At 48.1% G+C, this 22,473-nt stretch overlaps 1 protein-coding gene across 1 annotated transcript in view; it reads left to right on the top strand.

The window, feature by feature from the left end:
- LOC138363182 (uncharacterized) overlaps positions 1 to 21,980 on the top strand; it is a 127,255-nt gene extending 105,275 nt beyond the window's left edge. Inside the window, exon 3 of the mRNA XM_069322175.1 lies at positions 21,705 to 21,980. Within this exon, the coding sequence (XP_069178276.1) occupies positions 21,705 to 21,980 (276 nt within the window). The remainder of the gene's footprint in view (positions 1 to 21,704) is intronic.
- Positions 21,981 to 22,473: the final 493 nt, after the last annotated feature.

Raw genomic sequence — 22,473 nt, forward strand, 5'->3', positions numbered from 1 at the left:
GTGTAGGTGGTGGTGTCGTGTAGGGGAGGTGGTCGTGTAGGTGGTGGTGTCGTGTAGGGGAGGTGGTCGTGTAGGTGGTGGTGTCGTGTAGGGGAGGTGGTCGTGTAGGTGGTGGTGTCGTGTAGGTGGTGGTGTCGTGTAGGGGAGGTGGTCGTGTAGGTGGTGGTGTCGTGTAGGGGAGGTGGTCGTGTAGGTGGTGGTGTCGTGTAGGGGAGGTGGTCGTGTAGGTGGTGGTGTCGTGTAGGTGGTGGTGTCGTGTAGGGGAGGTGGTCGTGTAGGTGGTGGTGTCGTGTAGGTGGTGGTGTCGTGTAGGTGGTGGTGTCGTGTAGGTGATGGTGTCGTCTAGGGGAGGTGGTCGTGTAGGTGGTGGTGTCGTGTAGGGGAGGTGGTCGTGTAGGGGAGGTGTCGTGTAGAGATGGAAGCCCTTCCTCACAGCATATCCACCCATGGATATATCCATTACCATGAGAAACATCACTTCCCTTCAACACTTCCCTTCCCTTGCAAGCATATTGTGGTTGCAGTAATAGTCTATAGTAAACTGGTAAATGAACCTTTGTTTTAAACAGATTTTTCTCAAGTTATAACGGTATTGTATTATAAATGGTTAGTTTAAAATATAAGAAAATTTATGCTAAAAACGTTTTCTCTGTAGAATGTGGAATTTTCGGACATACTGAAATAGTTTTAAAATTCCATATTTCACATTATTGTTGATATCATATTAATGTAACCAAATAAAATGAAACCTAATCACACCTTAACCTAAAATAACCTTAAATTAACTATGGATAGAGTAGACAATAGCACTAATTATATAGCCGTTCCCAATCAATTCCCTTGAGCTTATCTCCTCCCTGAGGACACGTTGAAGAAAGGTCGTGTGGTCCTGTAGGAGGTGTGAGGTGTGGTCGTGTGGTGAGGGTGGTCGTGTGGGTGAGGGTGGTCGTGTGGGGAGGGTGGTCGTGTTGGGCCGGTGGTCGTGTGGGAAGGGTGGTCGTTAGTGGAGGGTGGTCGGGTAAGTCTCGTGGTCAAGTACATCCATCACTACCAGCCTCTTGCCCATAGCCTCATTTATCATACACTTCCATTTGTCTGTGTTCGTGCTCTGATCGACCTCATACTTCACAAAAACTAAGTTCAAAATAAATGTATATATAAATGTTTGTTGTGTATACATTTAGGTGTTTGTATATATATGTGTATACCCTCTTCAAGATGTGCTTGCAGCCTCAAGAGTAAGCAGGCGATGAGTCACAATAACGTGGCTAAAGTAAGTTGACCAGACCACACACTAGAAAGGGAAGGGACGACGACGTTCGGTCCGTCCTGGACCATTCTCAAGTCGATTGAGATTGATCGACTTGAGAATGGTCCAGGACGGACCGAAACGTCGTCGTCCCTTCACCTTCTAGTGTGTGGTCTGGTCAACTCAAGAGTAAGCCGTTACCACTGTTCGTGTCTCACTTCAGCCCATCCTCAGACCAAATTTATTACCATGAAAAACGACACTCCCCTGCACCTTAAACCACGTGTACCTTTATCTAGATATTTATGATGGTCTGAAATCATATTACAGTTCCAGTAATAGTATACATATGAACTGGGAAATGAACCTTTGTCTTAAACAGAGATTATTCTCAAGTTATAACTTTATTGTAATAGAAATCGTTAGTTTAAAATATAAAAAGTGTAAATACATTTTCTTTAGGAAATGTTATTTTCTGTAAACGAAATTCGAGGGCACATTGAATTGGTTTTTCGATATCCATATTTCACATCGTCATCAATAATACATCGTATTAACGTAACCAAACGTAATGAAACCAAACCTTTCCATAACTTAAGGTAATCTTACCCTAACCGAACATTACCCTAAAGTAACCTTAACCTAACCTAACCATGGGTAGAGAGTAGATAACAGCACAAATTACGTTGTCGTTTCCAATCCATTCCCTTGAGCGATTCGACTCCCTGTGGACAGGTTGCTCACTTCGTCATTTTCTCACAGATTCTTGTATGTCGTCCTCATGTCTCCCCAGGGAACGTATAGACCTAGTTGTGCTTGTAGGGGTTGAGCTCTGGCTCTTTCGGCCCGCCTCTCATCTATCAATAAATAACCCCCCCCCCCCACACACACACACACTCAAACATGTGCATGTTTGAGTGCACACACAGGGCAGTTTTAGAGCTCGAACTATTCAAATTGCATAGAATTGTGGAGTTCGTTTCAAAATTATTTTGACAATCGCAATCATCAAATACTTCAGCAAATCAAACATCTTGTAAATAAAGGGAATATAATACAATATGAAACTCAATACATTTGAAGTACTAAGACTTCTTTATTTAAGTATATGAAGGACCAGTATTGAGTTTACCTAAAGGGGCCTCTGAGGGTGCATGGCCCTCAGTCCTGCGTGACAGCGAATACAAGCATTGTCCTCACTCTAATAAGACCTAATTGAACTACTCAGATTAGGCAAAATTGTTATTCATTTTTGTTAATAAAGATGTTAATAATAATAAATCTGCCACATGCAACGTAAGCACCTTTGCCACTTGCAACGTAAGCACCTTTGCCACTTGCAACGTAAGCACCTTTGCCACTTGCAACAATGAAATATGGGTGAAACAAATTAATAATAATAATTTTAACACAAAATGATATTAATAACAAAAAATATTTACTTTATTATAACATTATAATTAAATATTTAATAATAATAATGTTTACAATAAAGATAATTGTAATTATTCAAATAATTGTTGATGTTTTTTTAGTATATCTGTAAATACAAAAATATAAAGAATTTTATCCCATAATTTTTTTTTCCTATAGCCAAAATTTTGTCTCGAGTCATCACACATGACTTTGGCCACACCTGGTTCCAGTCACACCTGGTTCCAGCCACACCTGGTTCCAGCCACACCTGGTTCCAGCCACTCCTGGTTCCAGCCACACCTGGCATCAGCCACACCTGGTTCCAGCCACTCCTGGTTCCAGTCACACCTGGTTCCAGCCACTCCTGGTTCCAGCCACACCTGGTTCCAGCCAATCCTGGTTCCAACCACTCCTGGTTCCACCCACACCTGGTTCCAGCCACACCTGGTTCCAGCCACACCTGGTTCCAGCCACACCTGGTTCCACCCACACCTGGTTCCACCCACACCTGGTTCCACCCACACCTGGTTCCAGCCCTCCCTACACCAAGCAGTATGACGCCTCTCCATCATCCGTTTCAAGCCTTACTCTGCGCCATACACATTTATTTACATAAGTATATAAAATTCTCATGCTATATCCACACACACACAAGAGCGCTTTAACTTTTGGCTCCATTTTTTCTGGTTGTGCGTTATTTGTCGAGCCGCCGTGAATAGCTGATGATTGATGTTGCGTCCCATATGGCGTGGGGGGAACTTTTTTTATTTATGCATAATATTGGACACATTGAACTGCAACATTATTCATTGTGATGGCAGCCATATTTTATTACCGCGGTGTAATCATTGTTAATACTGTTTGGGTGGTGTCTAGGAATAGAAATTTTGGTTTTGGTGATTATAGGTAGAGGAAATTTTATTATTAGAATGTGAGGAAGATACAGATGGTGGTGAAGAGGAGGGTAGATACACACTCACACACACACACACACACACACACGGTTGAGAGGCGGGACCAAAGAGCCAGAGCTCAACCCCCGCAAGCACAATTAGGTGAGTACAATTAGGTGAGTACACACACAGGGAGGTCTGGTAGCTGAGTGGACAACGCGCGGGACTCGTAATCCTGTGGCCCGGGTTCGCTTCCCGCCGCCGGCAGAGACAAATGGGTAGAGTTTCTTTCACCCTGATGTTCTTCTTACCTAGCAGTAAATAGGTACCTGGGAGTTAGACAGCTGTTACGGGCTGCTTCCTGGGTGTGGGGGGGGGGGGAAAGATGGGAAATAGTAGTTAGTAACAGTTGATTGGTTGACAGTTGAGAGGCGAAGCGAAAGAGCAGAGCTCAACCCCCGCAAGCACAACTAGGTGAGCACACACACACACACACACACACACACACACACACACACACACACACACACACACACACACACACACACACACACACACACACACACACACACACACACACACTCCTAGACTAGGCCCAAAAATACGAAAAAGCAAGAATTTAAAAATACCAACAGAGGAGCGTATAGCTACCAATATTTCAAAGGATTCACATTCCACTTGTTTTCGAGACATCAAAAATTTATATAAAAAACGGAGGGGCGCGCACGCCCGGCGCGCACGCCCGGCGCGCACGCCCGCTCTCTGGTCAACTAGCGACAGACAAAAATTGAGCAGATTAAATACGGGTCCCTCTGTAGCGCCGGAGTTTTGTAGCTCTTACTCTTGATTTCGAAGGGAAAGAGTGGCGCAAAATTTCTTAGCAAAAAACGTGTGTGCGTGTAAGGGTTATTAATATATACTGACGGGTCAAAAAGTCTGCTTTATGCTGACTTTTATCTCTAGAGGCAAATACATTCTCTTTCACTTCAGCAGAGAGTTTCTGAAAAAGATGATTTAACATGAATCTTTTTCAGCGCTCTTGAATGATTATATGTTTACAATAGATGATGGGTTAGTAGACAGACAACAAATATTTATGCTGATCTATGTATGTGTAGGATCGAGATTTAGATCTTTTACACCTCATTTTGACCATCCGGTTACTCAATGCAAAGACTATTGACGTAAATTGTTTATCATAACCTACTACGTTTAGAAAATGCTTTCTTTCGCATCTGTATGGTTCTTGCCTCCATTTATTTTCTCTAGTTTTTGTAATATTCATTGTGAAGATAACCTGCTCTTCCATCCTGTCAGTTTGTCATTTGAAATTACTAGCATTTCTCTCCTCTTTTCTACCTAAGCTAAATGCAACTCTTTCACTATTTCTTCGTACCTCATTTTGTGAACTTTATGACGGCGCTGCATATTCTAGGAGTGGTCTCATGTAGGTTATATACTAGTTTCAGTTAATTTCTAATTGAAGTTTCAAATGTTTGTTATAATAACCGCCAATTCAGAGCATTCGGCTGATGTTAAACCAGTTATATTTGAGTACGGGATAAAAATATGTTATGTCTGCTCTAAGGTCGCTTTCCTTAGTTGTTTCTCGTTGGTGGTTCCCTTTTATGGTTACTGTCCTCTTGGGACCCTTGTCCCCATTTCATCATTCTACATTTGCAGGTATTGAAATCCAGTAGCCATTTCTTGATCCCACTCTGGAGCTTGTCTTCGTCATATTTAATTGTTATCAAACTTAATATGTATTCTGTTTCTACCCATTCCCTCCTTCTTCTCAACTTGTATAATATTGTTGTATGTAGAACTGTTCAAAATCCCTCGCCAGTCAAGATATGCAGTCTGTCCAGCCTACTTTTGAAGTCTCATCATTACTATTGTTATTAATGAATGTTTCAACATCTGAAAATGTACAAATTTCCTCTAATTTTAGTGGTGGAACTTGCATCACTAATATTTTATTCTGTTACCTCAATATTTGTCAGTCTCTTCTTGAGGGTTTCTTTCACTCTTCCAAGGAATACCTCTATGGAAGCTGGTATTTATTTTGACACGAAATTATTTCTCGTTATTTATATATTATTCTCCCTTCTTGCAAATCCATTCGATCATTCTCAGGTCAATCTTATTCTAATATAACTATGGAGCAGCTTCGGTTGCTCTTAGCCAAAACTAAACCCAAAACCAGTACTCAACACTGAACTAAACTTAAATATTACACCAGCATTCATACGCTGCCGGGCAAAAGTTAGCCATCTTCTTTTCACATTTTCCCAAACACGAACAGGATCTTTTGCTGAAACTTTTTCCGAGAACTGCTTTCATTCCTTAAGCTGCAGCATTGTTAGCAAAAGAAAACACTTCATCTTCCCAGGCCCTGTGGGTAAAAACTACACAAACAAATAATAAAAATAGCTTTAAAAAGTTCCCAACAAAAGCTTGGTTAATTAAGAAGAGACAGTGGCGGCAGTTCCACCTCAGCGTGAGACAATCTGTCAGAGTGGAGTTTTACACACAGTTTTGTCTAGTTACTATTAAGCCTCTGGCATCTGGGATTGTATGTGCTTTCTCCAGTGGCTTCTGTGTCTTCTTCCTGCTTCCATGTTTGTGTCTGTGTCCTCCCCTTGGTATTAATGTCTTTATCTTTGAATTAATGTCATCCTATCTTTATCTCTGTCTCTCCCTCTGTCTCAAAATCTCTTGACTATTCTCCCCTGTTAACTCAGCAGTAATTTGGCACCTAGTTGTAAACCAATTGGTAAATAATATTTCAAGAGTGATCAGTAGCGTAAAGTTTAATATGAGTTTTGGGAAGGGAGGGAACAGATACTGTTAAATAGTCTGATTATTTTAATATATAATTCATCATTATTTATTTTCTAGACAATTGGTAATTACGAAAACTTTGTGGATTCTTTTAATATTTTTTATGAACTCATATCTTGTGTCTCGTTCATCAATTCAGTGATTTTTCCCGCTAAATAATAATCCTGGCAACATATTTGTGTGTTTGGAACAAATGTCACTCAGCCATGCACCAGTCCACTGAGTCAACAGACTGGATCACAGCCTAATCAACCAGGCTGTGATTCACACGTCAGGCTGCGAGCAGCCGCGTCCAACAGCCTGGTTGACCAGTCCAGCAACGAGGAGGCCTGGTCGACGACCGGGCCGTGGGGACGCTAAGCCCCGAAAACACCTCAAGGTAGCCATGCATCAGTCTCAATAATTCGTCTTCTCTTGGAGAAAACATGATAGGATTCGTTTCGGATTTCATTATAACATCTTAAAAAAATTATTAGCATATACAGTCTATGAAAAATTAATTCTTTATAAGATCTTTGTGCTCTAGGAAGCAGAAGAAAATGTCATTAATTTACTTTTATCCAAGCAAAGATATTCTAGTGGATTCTGAAAAATATTGAAAAATAAAATTCATAGTTCAAATTTCAATAAAAAAGTAATACTTTGAATCTAGTGACACACATTCCTGGGACCTTTCTGACCATATTATTGTGGGGTGATGACAGGAACCTGTCCCTGACCTTTCTGATTGCTTTCATCTTTCGCTAATTGCCTTCTGACGACCAATTGGATATCGTGGTCCCATTACACTTACTAATGACGTTACCAGCGGTCTGGTCGTTAACCTGTTGGCCAGCATCTGTCAAGCTTATTCTTGTGAAAAATAACATTCTTTGTTATATTGGCTGAATTAAACATAATTTCCATATTCTAACATGCTTAACATGCGGAAATATTATTCGAAAAATTCCCAAGCAACAATACGGAACATAACTATGTAACACTACCCAGCACCACTGTGCAACACCACACTGAAAAACATGACACACAATACAACATCATAACATAACAAAACCCACACTACACCACAACACACCCGACCATGCAACACCAGCACACATCATCTGAGCAGCACACAACACCACGAGAATCACACCGCTCGTCACCACACCACAGAATACAGTGTAACACAGCACCACACAACCACAACAACCCACAACCATAAAACACAAGTCCAAACAGTATATACTACTGTTTGGACTTGTGTTTTATGCCTTGTACAACCACACATCATCACGCTTTACCTTACTCTAACCCGTACTGCACAACACAGCTTCATGTATCACAGGTCACCACATAACTCTACAAAATACAACCCCCGCAAGGTTCAACCCCACAAATTGCAACCCTGCAAAATACAACTCCACAAAGTACACCCTAATAGTGCACAACCCCACGGAACACAACCCCACAATATACAGCCACACAAATTACAACCCCACACAGCACAACCCCCACACATCAATACTACGAAAAATATCTCACAAATCAACACAACCCATCATGACATCAAACCATAATCTAAATTTTTTCACGTAAAAACCCATCACACCCAATCATATCACAATTATCACGCTACACCCCGTCAAAACATACCCACCATTCATATCAATCAACACACTCCACAATTCATATATAAGTTTCAATTATCAGGCAACAATGGTCTTCTGCAATTGTCCTGAGAGTTCTACTAATGAGGACGCACTCAGAACACTCTCTCTCGTTGTCAAAGTTATATATATCCCCGATTGTGCATAAATTTCAAGACGCACTAGACCTCCGTAATATGATAATTAAGTACTGTGTAAGCCCTCGATATCACCAAGAGAGTTTAAGTTCGCCTTCTCCATTTCCGATAATTAATTGTATTAGCAATACTGAAGTTGCCGGTCTGGCTGATAAGGATTAGAGACAGGGATACAATGCTCCTACACGCCACCATTGTGTTGACTCGTCCTCCTAACTGTGTTATTCGTCAGTTATTCCCCCGCAAGTAAGTTAGTTTTAGCCTTTTGCTGATTTCAAAGCAGCAAGGGAAGATAAGAATATGTTTCTTGATGCTAGAAGTTGGTAATAAAAGTGGGATTCGGACACCATGAAGCGAGGAAGCTGTTAGGCCATGGTCGGAGTGTGGGGGAAGAACAAGGCCATGGTCGGAGTGTGGGGGAAGAACAAGGCCATGGTCGGAGTGTGGGGGAAGAACACGGCCATGGTCGGAGTGTGGGGGAAGAACACGGCCATGGTCGGAGTGTGAGGGAAGAACAAGGTCATGGTCGGAGTGTGGGGGAAGAACAAGGCCATGGTCGGAGTGTGGGAGAAGAACAAGGCCATGGTCGGAGTGTGATGGAAGAACAAGGCCATGGTCGGAGTGTGGAGGAAGAACAAGGCCATGGTCGGAGTGTGAGGGAAGAACAAGGCCATGGTCGGGGTGTGGGGGAAGAACAAGGCCATGGTCGGAGTGTGATGGAAGAACAAGGCCATGGTCGGAGTGTGATGGAAGAACAAGGCCATGGTTGGAGTGTGGGGGGAGAACAAGGCCATGGTCGGGGTGTGGGGGGAGAACAAGCCCATGGTCGGAGTGTGGGGGGATAACAAGGCCATGGTCGGAGTGTGGGGGGAGAACAAGGCCATGGTCGGAGTGTGATGGAAGAACAAGGCCATGGTCGGAGTGTGGGGGAAGAACAAGGCCATGGTCGGAGTGGGGGGGGGGAGAACAAGGCCATGGTCGGAGTGTGATGGAAGAACAAGGCCATGGTCGGAGTGTGATGGAAGAACAAGGCCATGGTCGGAGTGTGGGGGAAGAACAAGGCCATGGTCGAAGTGTGATGGAAGAACAAGGCCATGGTCGGAGTGTGGAGGAAGAACAAGGCCATGGTCGGAGTGTGATGGAAGAACAAGGCCATGGTCGGGGTGTGGGGGAAGAACAAGGCCATGGTCGGAGTGTGATGGAAGAACAAGGCCATGGTCGGAGTGTGATGGAAGAACAAGGCCATGGTCGGAGTGTGGGGGAAGAACAAGGCCATGGTCGGAGTGTGATGGAAGAACAAGGCCATGGTCGGAGTGTGGAGGAAGAACAAGGCCATGGTCGGAGTGTGATGGAAGAACAAGGCCATGGTCGGGGTGTGGGGGAAGAACAAGGCCATGGTCGGAGTGTGATGGAAGAACAAGGCCATGGTCGGAGTGTGATGGAAGAACAAGGCCATGGTTGGAGTGTGGGGGGAGAACAAGGCCATGGTCGGGGTGTGGGAGGAAGAACAAGGCCATGGTCGGGGTGTGGGGGGAGAACAAGGCCATGGTCGGAGTGTGGGGGAAGAACAAGGCCATGGTCGGAGTGTGATGGAAGAACAAGGCCATGGTCGGAGTGTGATGGAAGAACAAGGCCATGGTTGGAGTGTGGGGGGAGAACAAGGCCATGGTCGGGGTGTGGGAGGAAGAACAAGGCCATGGTCGGGGTGTGGGGGGAGAACAAGGCCATGGTCGGAGTGTGGGGGGAGAACAAGGCCATGGTCGGAGTGTGATGGAAGAACAAGGCCATGGTCGGAGTGTGGGGGAAGAACAAGGCCATGGTCGGAGTGGGGGGGGGAGAACAAGGCCATGGTCGGAGTGTGATGGAAGAACAAGGCCATGGTCGGAGTGTGATGGAAGAACAAGGCCATGGTCGGAGTGTGGGGGAAGAACAAGGCCATGGTCGGAGTGTGATGGAAGAACAAGGCCATGGTCGGAGTGTGGAGGAAGAACAAGGCCATGGTCGGAGTGTGGAGGAAGAACAAGGCCATGGTCGGAGTGTGATGGAAGAACAAGGCCATGGTCGGGGTGTGGGGGAAGAACAAGGCCATGGTCGGAGTGTGATGGAAGAACAAGGCCATGGTCGGAGTGTGATGGAAGAACAAGGCCATGGTTGGAGTGTGGGGGGAGAACAAGGCCATGGTCGGGGTGTGGGAGGAAGAACAAGGCCATGGTCGGGGTGTGGGGGGAGAACAAGGCCATGGTCGGAGTGTGGGGGAAGAACAAGGCCATGGTCGGAGTGTGATGGAAGAACAAGGCCATGGTCGGAGTGTGATGGAAGAACAAGGCCATGGTTGGAGTGTGGGGGGAGAACAAGGCCATGGTCGGGGTGTGGGAGGAAGAACAAGGCCATGGTCGGGGTGTGGGGGGGAGAACAAGGCCATGGTCGGAGTGTGGGGGGAGAACAAGGCCATGGTCGGAGTGTGGGGGGAGAACAAGGCCATGGTCGGAGTGTGATGGAAGAACAAGGCCATGGTCGGAGTGTGGGGGAAGAACAAGGCCATGGTCGGAGTGTGGGGGGAGAACAAGGCCATGGTCGGAGTGTGATGGAAGAACAAGGCCATGGTCGGAGTGTGATGGAAGAACAAGGCCATGGTCGGAGTGTGGGGGAAGAACAAGGCCATGGTCGGAGTGTGATGGAAGAACAAGGCCATGGTCGGAGTGTGGAGGAAGAACAAGGCCATGGTCGGAGTGTGATGGAAGAACAAGGCCATGGTCGGGGTGTGGGGGAAAAACAAGGCCATGGTCGGAGTGTGATGGAAGAACAAGGCCATGGTCGGAGTGTGATGGAAGAACAAGGCCATGGTTGGAGTGTGGGGGGAGAACAAGGCCATGGTCGGGGTGTGGGAGGAAGAACAAGGCCATGGTCGGGGTGTGGGGGGAGAACAAGGCCATGGTCGGAGTGTGGGGGGAGAACAAGGCCATGGTCGGAGTGTGGGGGGAGAACAAGGCCATGGTCGGAGTGTGATGGAAGAACAAGGCCATGGTCGGAGTGTGGGGGAAGAACAAGGCCATGGTCGGAGTGTGATGGAAGAACAAGGCCATGGTCGGAGTGTAGGAGAAAGAACAAGGCCATGGTCGGAGTGTGGGAGGAAGAACAAGGCCATGGTCGGGGTGTGGGGGGAGAACACGGCCATGGTCGGAGTGTGGGGGAGAACACGGCCATTGTCGGAGTGTGGGGGAAGAACAAGGCCATAATCGGAGTGCGGGGAGAGAACAAGGCCATGGTCGGAGTGTGGGAGGAAGAACAAGGCCATGGTCGGGGTGTGGGGGGAAAACACGGCCGTGGTCGGAGTGTGGGGGAAGAACAAGGCCATGGTCGGAGTGTGGGGGGAGAACAAGGCCATGGTCGGAGTGTGAGGGGGGGAGAACAAGGCCATGGTCGGAGTGTGGGGGAGAACACGGCCATGGTCGGAGTGTGACGGAAGAACAAGGCCATGGTCGGAGTGTGGGGGAGAACAAGGCCATGGTCGGAGTGTGGGGGAAGAACAAGGCCATGGTAGGAGTGTGGGGGGAGAACAAGGCCATGGTCGGAGTGTGAGGGGGGAGAACAAGGCCATGGTCGGAGTGTGATGGAAGAACAAGGCCATGGTCGGAGTGTGGGGGAAGAACAAGGCCATGGTCGGAGTGTGAGGGAAGAACAAGGCCATGGTCGGAGTGTGAGGGAAGAACAAGGCAATGGTCGGAGTGTGAGGGAAGAACAAGGCCATGGTCGGATTGTGGGGGTAGAACAAGGATATGGTCGGAGTGTGGGGGAAGAACAAGGCCATGGTCGGGGTGTGGGGGAAGAACAAGGCCATGGCCAGAGTGTGGGAGGAAGAACAAGGCCCTGGTGTGGGTGTGGGGGAAGAACAAGGCCATGGTCTGGGTGTGGGGGAAGAACAAGGCCATGGTCGGAGTGTTGGGGAAGAACCAGGCCATGGTCGAGGTGTGGGGGAAGAACAAGGCCATGGCCAGAGTGTGGGAGGAAGAACAATGCCATGGTCGGGGTGTGGGGGAAGAACAAGGCCATGGTCGGGGTGTGATGGAAGAACAAGGCCATGGTCGGAGTGTGGGGGAAGAACAAGGCCATGGTTGGAGTGTGAGGGAAGAACAAGGCCATGGTCGGAGTGTGAGGGAAGTACAAGGCCATGGTCGGAGTGTGAGGGAAGAATAAGGCCATGGTCGGATTGTGGGGGGAGAACAAGGCCATGGTCGGGGTGTGGGGGAAGAACAAGGCCATGGTCAGGGTGAAGGGGAAGAACAAGGCCATGGTCGGGGTGTGGGAGGAAGAACAAGGCCATGGTCGGGGTGTGGGAGGAAGAACAAGGCCATGGTCGGGGTGTGGGAGGAAGAACAAGCCCATGGTCGGGGTGTGGGGGAAGAACAAGGCCATGGTCGGGGTGTGGGGGAAGAACAAGGCCATGGTCGGGGTGTGGGAGGAAGAACAAGGCCATGGTCGGGGTGTGGGAGGAAGAACAAGGCCATGGTCGGAGTGTGATGGAAGAACAAGGCCATGGTCGGAGTGTGGGGGAAGAACAAGGCCATTGTCGGAGTGTGATGGAAGAACAAGGCCATGGTCGGAGTGTGATGGAAGAACAAGGCCATGGTCGGAGTGTGATGGAAGAACAAAGCCATGGTCGGGGTGTGGGGGAAGAACAAGGCCATGGTCGGAGTGTGGGGGGAGAACAAGGCCATGGTCGGAGTGTGGGAGGAAGAACAAGGCCATGGTCGGGGTGTGGGGGGAGAACACGGCCATGGTCGGAGTGTGGGATAGAACACGGCCATGGTCGGAGTGTGGGGGAAGAACAAGGCCATGGTCGGAGTGTGGGGGGAGAACAAGGCCATGGTCGGATTGTGAGGGGGGGAGAACAAGGCCATGGTCGGAGTGTGGGGGAGAACACGGCCATGGTCGGAGTGTGATGGAAGAACAAGGCCATGGTCGGAGTGTGGGGGGGAGAACAAGGCCATGGTCGGAGTGTGGGGGAAGAACAAGGCCTTGATCGGAGTGTGGGGGGAGAACAAGGCCATGGTCGGAGTGTGAGGGGGGAGAACAAGGCCATGGTCGGAGTGTGATGGAAGAACAAGGCCATGGTCGGAGTGTGGGGGCAGAACAAGGCCATGGTCGGAGTGCGAGGGAAGAACAAGGCCATGGTCAGAGTGTGGGGGAAGAACAAGGCCATGGTCGGAGTGTGAGGGAAGAACAAGGCCATGGTCGGAGTGTGAGGGAAGAACAAGGCCATGGTCGGAGTGTGAGGGAAGAACAAGGCCATGGTCGGATTGTGGGGGGAGAACAAGGCCGTGGTCGGAGTGTGGGGGAAGAACAAGGCCATGGTCGGGGTGTGGGGGAAGAACAAGGCCATGGCCAGAGTGTGGGAGGAAGAACAAGGCCATGGTCGGGGTGTGGGGGAAGAACAAGGCCATGATCTGGGTGTGGGGAAAGAACAAGGCCATGGCCAGAGTGTGGGAGGAAGAACAAGGCCATGGTCGGGGTGTGGGGGAAGAACAAGGCCATGGTCGGGGTGTGATGGAAGAACAAGGCCATGGTCGGAGTGTGGGGGAAGAACAAGGTCATGGTCGGAGTGTGAGGGAAGAACAAGGCCATGGTCGGAGTGTGAGGGAAGAACAAGGCCATGGTCGGAGTGTGAGGGAAGAACAAGGCCATGGTCGGATTGTGGGGGGAGAACAAGGCCATAGTCGGGGTGTGGGGGAAGAACAAGGCCATGGTCGGGCTGTGGGAGGAAGAACAAGGCCATGGTCGGAGTGTGGGAGGAAGAACAAGGCCATGGTCGGGGTGTGAGGGGAGAACACGGCCATGGTCGGAGTGTGGGGGAGAACACGGCCATGGTCGGAGTGTGGGGGAAGAACAAGGCCATGGTCGGAGTGTGGGGGGAGAACAAGGCCATGGTCGGAGTGTGGGAGGAAGAACAAGGCTATGGTCGGGGTGTGGGGGGAGAACACGGCCATGGTCGGAGTGTGGGGGAGAACACGGCCATGGTCGGAGTGTGGGGGAAGAACAAGGCCATGGTCGGAGTGTGGGGGGAGAACAAGGCCATGGTCGGAGTGTGAGGGGGGGGAGAACAAGGCCATGGTCGGAGTGTGGGGGAGAACACGGCCATGGTCGGAGTGTGATGGAAGAACAAGGCCATGGTCGGAGTGTGGGGGGAGATCAAGGCCATGGTCGGAGTGTGGGGGAAGAACAAGGCCATGGTCGGAGTGTGGGGAGAGAACAAGGCCATGGTCGGAGTGTGAGGAGGGGAGAACAAGGCTATGGTCGGAGTGTGATGGAAGAACAAGGCCATGGTCGGAGTGTGGGGGAAGAACAAGGCCATGGACGGAGTGTGAGGGAAGAACAAGTCCATGGTCGGAGTGTGAGGGAAGAAGAAGGCCATGGTCGGAGTGTGAGGGAAGAACAAGGCCATGGTCGGAGTGTGAGGGAAGAACAAGGCCATGGTCGGAGTGTGAGGGAAGAACAAGGCCATGGTCGGATTGTGGGGGGAGAACAAGGCCGTGGTCGGAGTGTGGGGGAAGAACAAGGCCATGGTCGGGGTGTGGGGGAAGAACAAGGCCATGGCCAGAGTGTGGGAGGAAGAACAAAGCCATGGTCGGGGTGTGGGGGAAGAACAAGGCCATGATCTGGGTGTGGGGAAAGAACAAGGCCATGGCCAGAGTGTGGGAGGAAGAACAAGGCCATGGTCGGGGTGTGGGGGAAGAACAAGGCCATGGTCGGGGTGTGATGGAAGAACAAGGCCATGGTCGGAGTGTGGGGGAAGAACAAGGTCATGGTCGGAGTGTGAGGGAAGAACAAGGCCATGGTCGGAGTGTGAGGGAAGAACAAGGCCATGGTCGGAGTGTGAGGGAAGAACAAGGCCATGGTCGGATTGTGGGGGGAGAACAAGGCCATAGTCGGGGTGTGGGGGAAGAACAAGGCCATGGTCGGGCTGTGGGAGGAAGAACAAGGCCATGGTCGGAGTGTGGGAGGAAGAACAAGGCCATGGTCGGGGTGTGAGGGGAGAACACGGCCATGGTCGGAGTGTGGGGGAGAACACGGCCATGGTCGGAGTGTGGGGGAAGAACAAGGCCATGGTCGGAGTGTGGGGGGAGAACAAGGCCATGGTCGGAGTGTGGGAGGAAGAACAAGGCTATGGTCGGGGTGTGGGGGGAGAACACGGCCATGGTCGGAGTGTGGGGGAGAACACGGCCATGGTCGGAGTGTGGGGGAAGAACAAGGCCATGGTCGGAGTGTGGGGGGAGAACAAGGCCATGGTCGGAGTGTGAGGGGGGGGAGAACAAGGCCATGGTCGGAGTGTGGGGGAGAACACGGCCATGGTCGGAGTGTGATGGAAGAACAAGGCCATGGTCGGAGTGTGGGGGGAGAACAAGGCCATGGTCGGAGTGTGGGGGAAGAACAAGGCCATGGTCGGAGTGTGGGGAGAGAACAAGGCCATGGTCGGAGTGTGAGGAGGGGAGAACAAGGCTATGGTCGGAGTGTGATGGAAGAACAAGGCCATGGTCGGAGTGTGGGGGAAGAACAAGGCCATGGACGGAGTGTGAGGGAAGAACAAGTCCATGGTCGGAGTGTGAGGGAAGAAGAAGGCCATGGTCGGAGTGTGAGGGAAGAACAAGGCCATGGTCGGAGTGTGAGGGAAGAACAAGGCCATGGTCGGATTGTGGGGGAAGAACAAGGTCATGGCCAGAGTGTGGGAGGAAGAACAAGGCCATGGTCGGGGTGTGGGGGAAAAACAAGGCCATGGTCTGGGTGTGGGGGAAGAACAAGGCCATGGTCGGAGTGTGGGGGAAGAACAAGGCCATGGTCGGGGTGTGGGGGAAGAACAATGCCATGACCAGAGTGTGGGAGGAAGAACAAGGCCATGGTCGGGGTGTGGGGGAAGAACAAGGCCATTGTCGGGGTGTGATGGAAGAACAAGGCCATGGTCGGAGTGTGGGGGAAGAACAAGGCCATGGTCGGAGTGTGAGGGAAGAACAAGGCCATGGTCGGGGTGTGTGGGAAGAACAAGGCCATGGTCGGGGTGTGGGGGAAGAACAAGGCCATGGTCGGGGTGTGGGAGGAAGAACAAGGCCATGGTCGGGGTGTGGGAGGAAGAACAAGGCCATGGTCGGAGTGTGGGGGAAGAACAAGGCCATGTTCGGGGTGTGGGAGGAAGAACAAGGCCATGTTCGGGGTGTGGGAGGAAGAACAAGGCCATGTTCGGGGTGTGGGAGGAAGAACAAGGCCATGGTCGGGGTGTGGGGGAAGAACAAGGCCATGGTCGGAGTGTGGGAGGAAGAACAAGGCCATGGTCGGAGTGTGGGAGGAAGAACAAGGCCACGGTCGGAGTGTGGGGAAAAGAACAAGGTCATGGTCGGAGTGTGAGGGAAAAACAAGGCCATGGTCGGAGTGTGAGGGAAGAACAAGGCCATGGTCGGAGTGTGAGGGAAGAACAAGGTCATGGTCGGAGTGTGGGGGGGGGGAGAACAAGGTCATGGTCGGAGTGTGGGGGGGAGAACAAGGTCATGGTCGGAGTGTGAGGGAAGAACAAGGCCATGGTCGGAGTGTGGGGGAAGAACAAGGCCATGGACGGAGTGTGAGGGAAGAACAAGGCCATGGTCGGAGTGTGAGGGAAGAACAAGGCCATGGTCGGAGTGTGAGGGAAGAACAAGGCCATGGTCGGAGTGTGAGGGAAGAACAAGGCCATGGTCGGATTGTGGGGGAAGAACAAGGTCATGGCCAGAGTGTGGGAGGAAGAACAAGGCCATGGTCGGGGTGTGGGGGAAGAACAAGGCCATGGTCTGGGTGTGGGGGAAGAACAAGGCCATGGTCGGAGTGTGGGGGAAGAACAAGGCCATGGTCGGGGTGTGGGGGAAGAACAATGCCATGACCAGAGTGTGGGAGGAAGAACAAGGCCATGGTCGGGGTGTGGGGGAAGAACAAGGCCATTGTCGGGGTGTGATGGAAGAACAAGGCCATGGTCGGAGTGTGGGGGAAGAACAAGGCCATGGTCGGAGTGTGAGGGAAGAACAAGGCCATGGTCGGGGTGTGTGGGAAGAACAAGGCCATGGTCGGGGTGTGGGGGAAGAACAAGGCCATGGTCGGGGTGTGGGAGGAAGAACAAGGCCATGGTCGGGGTGTGGGAGGAAGAACAAGGCCATGGTCGGAGTGTGGGGGAAGAACAAGGCCATGTTCGGGGTGTGGGAGGAAGAACAAGGCCATGTTCGGGGTGTGGGAGGAAGAACAAGGCCATGTTCGGGGTGTGGGAGGAAGAACAAGGCCATGGTCGGGGTGTGGGGGAAGAACAAGGCCATGGTCGGAGTGTGGGAGGAAGAACAAGGCCATGGTCGGAGTGTGGGAGGAAGAACAAGGCCACGGTCGGAGTGTGGGGAAAAGAACAAGGCCATGGTCGGAGTGTGAGGGAAAAACAAGGCCATGGTCGGAGTGTGAGGGAAGAACAAGGCCATGGTCGGTGTGTGAGGGAAGAACAAGGTCATGGTCGGAGTGTGGGGGGGGGGAGAACAAGGTCATGGTCGGAGTGTGGGGGGGGGAGAACAAGGTCATGGTCGGAGTGTGAGGGAAGAACAAGGCCATGGTCGGAGTGTGAGGGAAGAACAAGGCCATGGTCGGAGTGTGAGGGAAGAACAAGGCCATGGTCGGAGTGTGAGGGAAGAACAAGGTCATGGTCGGAGTGTGAGGGAAGAACAAGGCCATGGTCGGAGTGTGAGGGAAGAACAAGGCCATGGTCGGAGTGTGAGGGAAGAACAAGGCCATGGTCGGAGTGTGGGGGAAGAACAAGGCCATGGTCGGAGTGTGGGGGAAGAACAAGGCCATGGTCGGAGTGTGGGGGAAGAACACGGCCATGGTCGAAGTGTGGGGGACGAGGACAGGAGTCTACACCCACTGCGCTTAACTGGGCAGAAATCCTCGCCGGCGCCATTTACGTCTGCACAAATTCTATCATTGACGACATACGAGGCTGTAACTGTTATATGAACAGTCATGAAAAGCGATGATGCGGGGAACTGTTCCAGTTTACAGTTTGTTTTCATCACACGCATAACAATGGTAACTCGACCAATGCTGGAAATGTAACTTGGAACTGAGAGAAGGAAAACCACGAAGAGTGCTTATATCTACTAAACTAGTGTTAATGAAGTATACTGAACGGTGTCGGGACCTGCGGCCTTAATCTGGCAACCCGTCCTCACACTAGGCTGGTTAAAGCAGCGGCCCTCCTCCCCAGCTGCATTCATCAATTTTAACATGCTTTGTATTAAAAACTGCTTCGGCCTCATATATAAATTAATATTATTATACAATAAAATTATATGTATAGTTAGGCGTAGGTTAGGTTATGTGTTTAGGTTCTGTTGGCGATTATTTCATTTTGAACTACGTGGGTGAAGCATTTATAGTTTCGTGGTTCGGAGAGAGGACGTGAACCCCCTGGAAACACAAACCGAAACTCTCTCTATTTTCCGCTTTTTACAACTTGTAATAAAGTTGTTACATCTTGGCTTAAGGTAATTATGACTTATTAGAACGTTGTTACAACTTGCTATATTCGTTGTTATAACTGGTTAGGAGTTGTTCACACTTGTTCGAACATTGAACCAACGTCGAAATTTCGGTGTGTGTTTGGCGGGCGAAGCACTTGTTCCAGAAGTGTTCGGAAGTCATCAGTTGTGAGTTGTGTGTAAACCGCTTTTTATTCATAAACAGAGGGTTTGGCGGCTGGATTAAAGAGCTTGGATCTTTGTATGCGAGGATGAGCTGAATTTGGTTGCGGGCTGCTGGAACCAGCCCTTCCTCACAAACAAAGATCCAAGGGCGTTAATCCAGCCGCCAAACCCAGTGTTTATGAATAAAAAGCGGTTTACACACGACTCACAACTGATGATGACCGAACACTTCTGAAACAAGTACTTCGCTCACGTCCTCTGTCCGAACCACAATTCTATAAGCAGCCCGTCCTCTAAGCAAAGACCCAAAAGTGATGCCATGCACCCACCAACCCCTCTGTTTATGATTGATAAACGGTTTACACACGACTCACAACTGATGACGTTCGAACACTTCCGGAACAAGTGCTTCACTGGCGACTTTTGTTCGAACAACATCGCTGTAAAAGCTTCACCCACGTGCTACAAATACAAATAATCGCCAACAGAACCTAAACACCTAACTAACCTAAGCCTATATATGCACAATATGCAAATATATTATAATATTAATTTATTTTTGAGAAAATTCCCGTTTTGAGTGAACAGTGTGTGAAAATTTATCAATGCATCTGTTGGGTCGACCGCTGGATGTAATGGACTTGAGTCGAGGACGGGTTGATATAAATGCTTCACCCACGTACTTCAAAATCAAATAATCGCCAACAGAACCTAAACTCCAAACCTAACTTACTCCTAACTATATATAGAATTTTTATGCATAAAAATATTAATTTATATATGAGAACAAACCAATTGTTTATATACAGTATGTGAAAATTCATGAATGCGTCTGGGGAGAACGGCCGCTGCTTTAACCACCCTAGTGTGAGGACGTGGTGAGTTGAATAGTGTGCTAGCGTTTTCTTCATAAACTGGGGGAAGGGATTGAGGGTGGATTAACGGGCATTTGGCGTTGGTTGACAAGGACGGATTAGTCATGTTTATATTGCACATAGGTTCCATCTTGAATATTTAGTTCCATATAAGAAAGTTGATTTGATGTGCCATTTATTGATGACAATTATTGCAGGGTTCTACTAAGAATTAGGAATGATAATAGAGCTATCGGGCATCAGTTGCACAATGTTTAAATTGCAAATCTACTTGTGACAGAAATCTAGCTATTATAATCAGTGTGGATCTTAAGCCTAGAAATCTAAGTATAAGTGTTCGATAAATAGGCAAATAGGATACTTGATCATAAGAAGACGTGTTGGTAAATTGGTATCTTGTGTAATTACTAAGCTTCATCTTGCAGTCGTTAGACTATATTTAGATTTTTCCTGTCAGTTTTAGCACCATTTGTAAATACCACTTCACTTCACTTCACTTTGCAGATACCACTTCACTTCATTTCACTTTGCAGATACCACTTCACTTCACTTCACTTCACTTCACTTCACTTCACTTCACTTTGTAGATACCGTAATTCACTCAGAAAATTTGCAAATGGAATATTGAAAGTATTAAATACCATTATTTTAAAATTGTAATTTTTATATTAATATGTAAAGTAAACTTTTCAACGCTTGATTTCATTGCTATCGACACTGGCTGCATAATTTTAACCCAAAACTGGCGGACAAAGCTTATGGTAATAAATTATGCAAATAGAAAACTGTCTTAATTACCAGCTCGGTTAGTTACTTCAAGAGGTCATTAAAAAAAACTAATTGCCTAAATTGAAACCTTTTGTTCTTTAATCATGTGTGCTTCAGGGGAGGTAGAGAAATTTTAATTCTAAAAATACAATTTTTCAGGCCATATTTACATAAAATGGTCTTGACGAATAACTGAATATTTACCTGTTTAATGACTTGATTCTATTCTTGCAATAAAAAAATATTGATAGCCGAAATTGATTACAATTTATATTACACTAATTGTGTCTCCATACTCCCGTATTTGTCAATAAGTCTTTAATGGAAATAATTGACATAATTTCCCATTTAACTTCAATCACCGGAAATTTAAATTATGAAGAAAAAATGCTGTAAGCAAGACTTTTCAAATATTTATTAGCTAACATTTAGTCCAATTGAAGAATTTCAATTATTGGACTAAATGACTGCAAGATAGATTCATTTGTAATGAAATTAAGACGGTAACTTCTCAGCCATATATTGCACCTATTAAAATTTCTTGCTAATTATATTTGATTAAATGTTTTAAAGAATGGTACTTATCAAGACTAATTGGTCTAAATTTAGTTTTGATCCCAGATTTTTAATCACTATGAGTAGTATTTATGGTAGAAATAGGAAAAATGTATAGATAAAAATCCTTTACTAGAGAAAGCGGTTTTATTAATTCATTAACATCAGAGAGTTTCATTAATAGTTTAATACTCACCAATTAAGTTCTTGATTTGTATATTGTGAACTGGGCTAATTAATGATCCACGTAAACAGCTTTATATTCACTACCTTTCACATTTTTTTAATGAATAAATAGATTATCACAAGAAAACGGTAAGCCATTATGTCTATGCATAAATTGAAACCGATATTATGACAAAGATTAGGGATTAGGGATTAGGGATTGAGTGAAGGAACGGTTCTTAACCATATATACTGATCTTCCAAGAAGTGAGGTCGTCGCTCTATCGACCAGTCAAAGTACCTGGAAACTATATTTTTATATAAATATTAAATATAATAAAGCTCAGGGAGGCTACGGACCCTAACAAGGGTCTCGGGAGAAATCCAAACTCCAGATAATGTCCCAGAATGGTGAGGCTTCCAGAACTTTAAGAGCTGTTTTCAGCATTAATTTGCATCCAGAGAGCAGCTACGAGTCTTCCAGGGTCCAAGAGGCGACCCCCAGTGATGGCTGAAGAGCTGGACATGGTCGTGTTCAGAGGGCGGTTTCAGGTCCTCTCTAAGGACCACTTGGCAGTCCCAGTTCAAGGTTCAGAGAAGGCTCAAGGCCCTAGTCAGGGTAGAGGTGTGGCTCCTGGTCCTTTCCAGCACCCAGGAAATGGCTCCAGGTCCTCGCCAGGATCCAGAGAGCGGCTCCAGGTCCCTGCCAGGACCCCAGGGAGCAGCCACAGCACATAGGTTTAAGACCCTATAAACCTGATATAATACAAATTTAATTTGCATATTGTGGAAGCAAAAGCACATGTCTCAGAAAAGAATTAGTTTGTTGTGAAACTTTATACGAAACTAAATTTGCTGGGCAGAGAAATAAAGTTCTACACTTCTGTAAGCAGCGTTGTATTTTCCAGTGCTAGATACGTTTATAGGTAAAATGATCTTAAAGTATGATTTAACAGCAATGAACGAGTAACCGCATACAACCTCCTCTATTACCTCTGCAATAACGTCTATTGTGTATTAATATTGCGTTATCGGTGGAAATATTCGTAGTTTGTCATGAACGTATTTTTCTCTCTCTCTCTCTCTCTCTCTCTCTCTCTCTCTCTCTCTCTCTCTCTCTCTCTCTCTCTCTCTCTCTCTCTCTCTCTCTCTCTCTCTCTCTCTCTCTCTCTCTCTCTTTCCAGATCCTGTCGTTGTCTTTTTCTATTTCTTACTTTCATTACCCATTTCT

The sequence above is a fragment of the Procambarus clarkii genome, chromosome 10 (genome assembly GCF_040958095.1).
Source record: "Procambarus clarkii isolate CNS0578487 chromosome 10, FALCON_Pclarkii_2.0, whole genome shotgun sequence".
Lineage (NCBI taxonomy): Eukaryota > Metazoa > Arthropoda > Malacostraca > Decapoda > Cambaridae > Procambarus > Procambarus clarkii.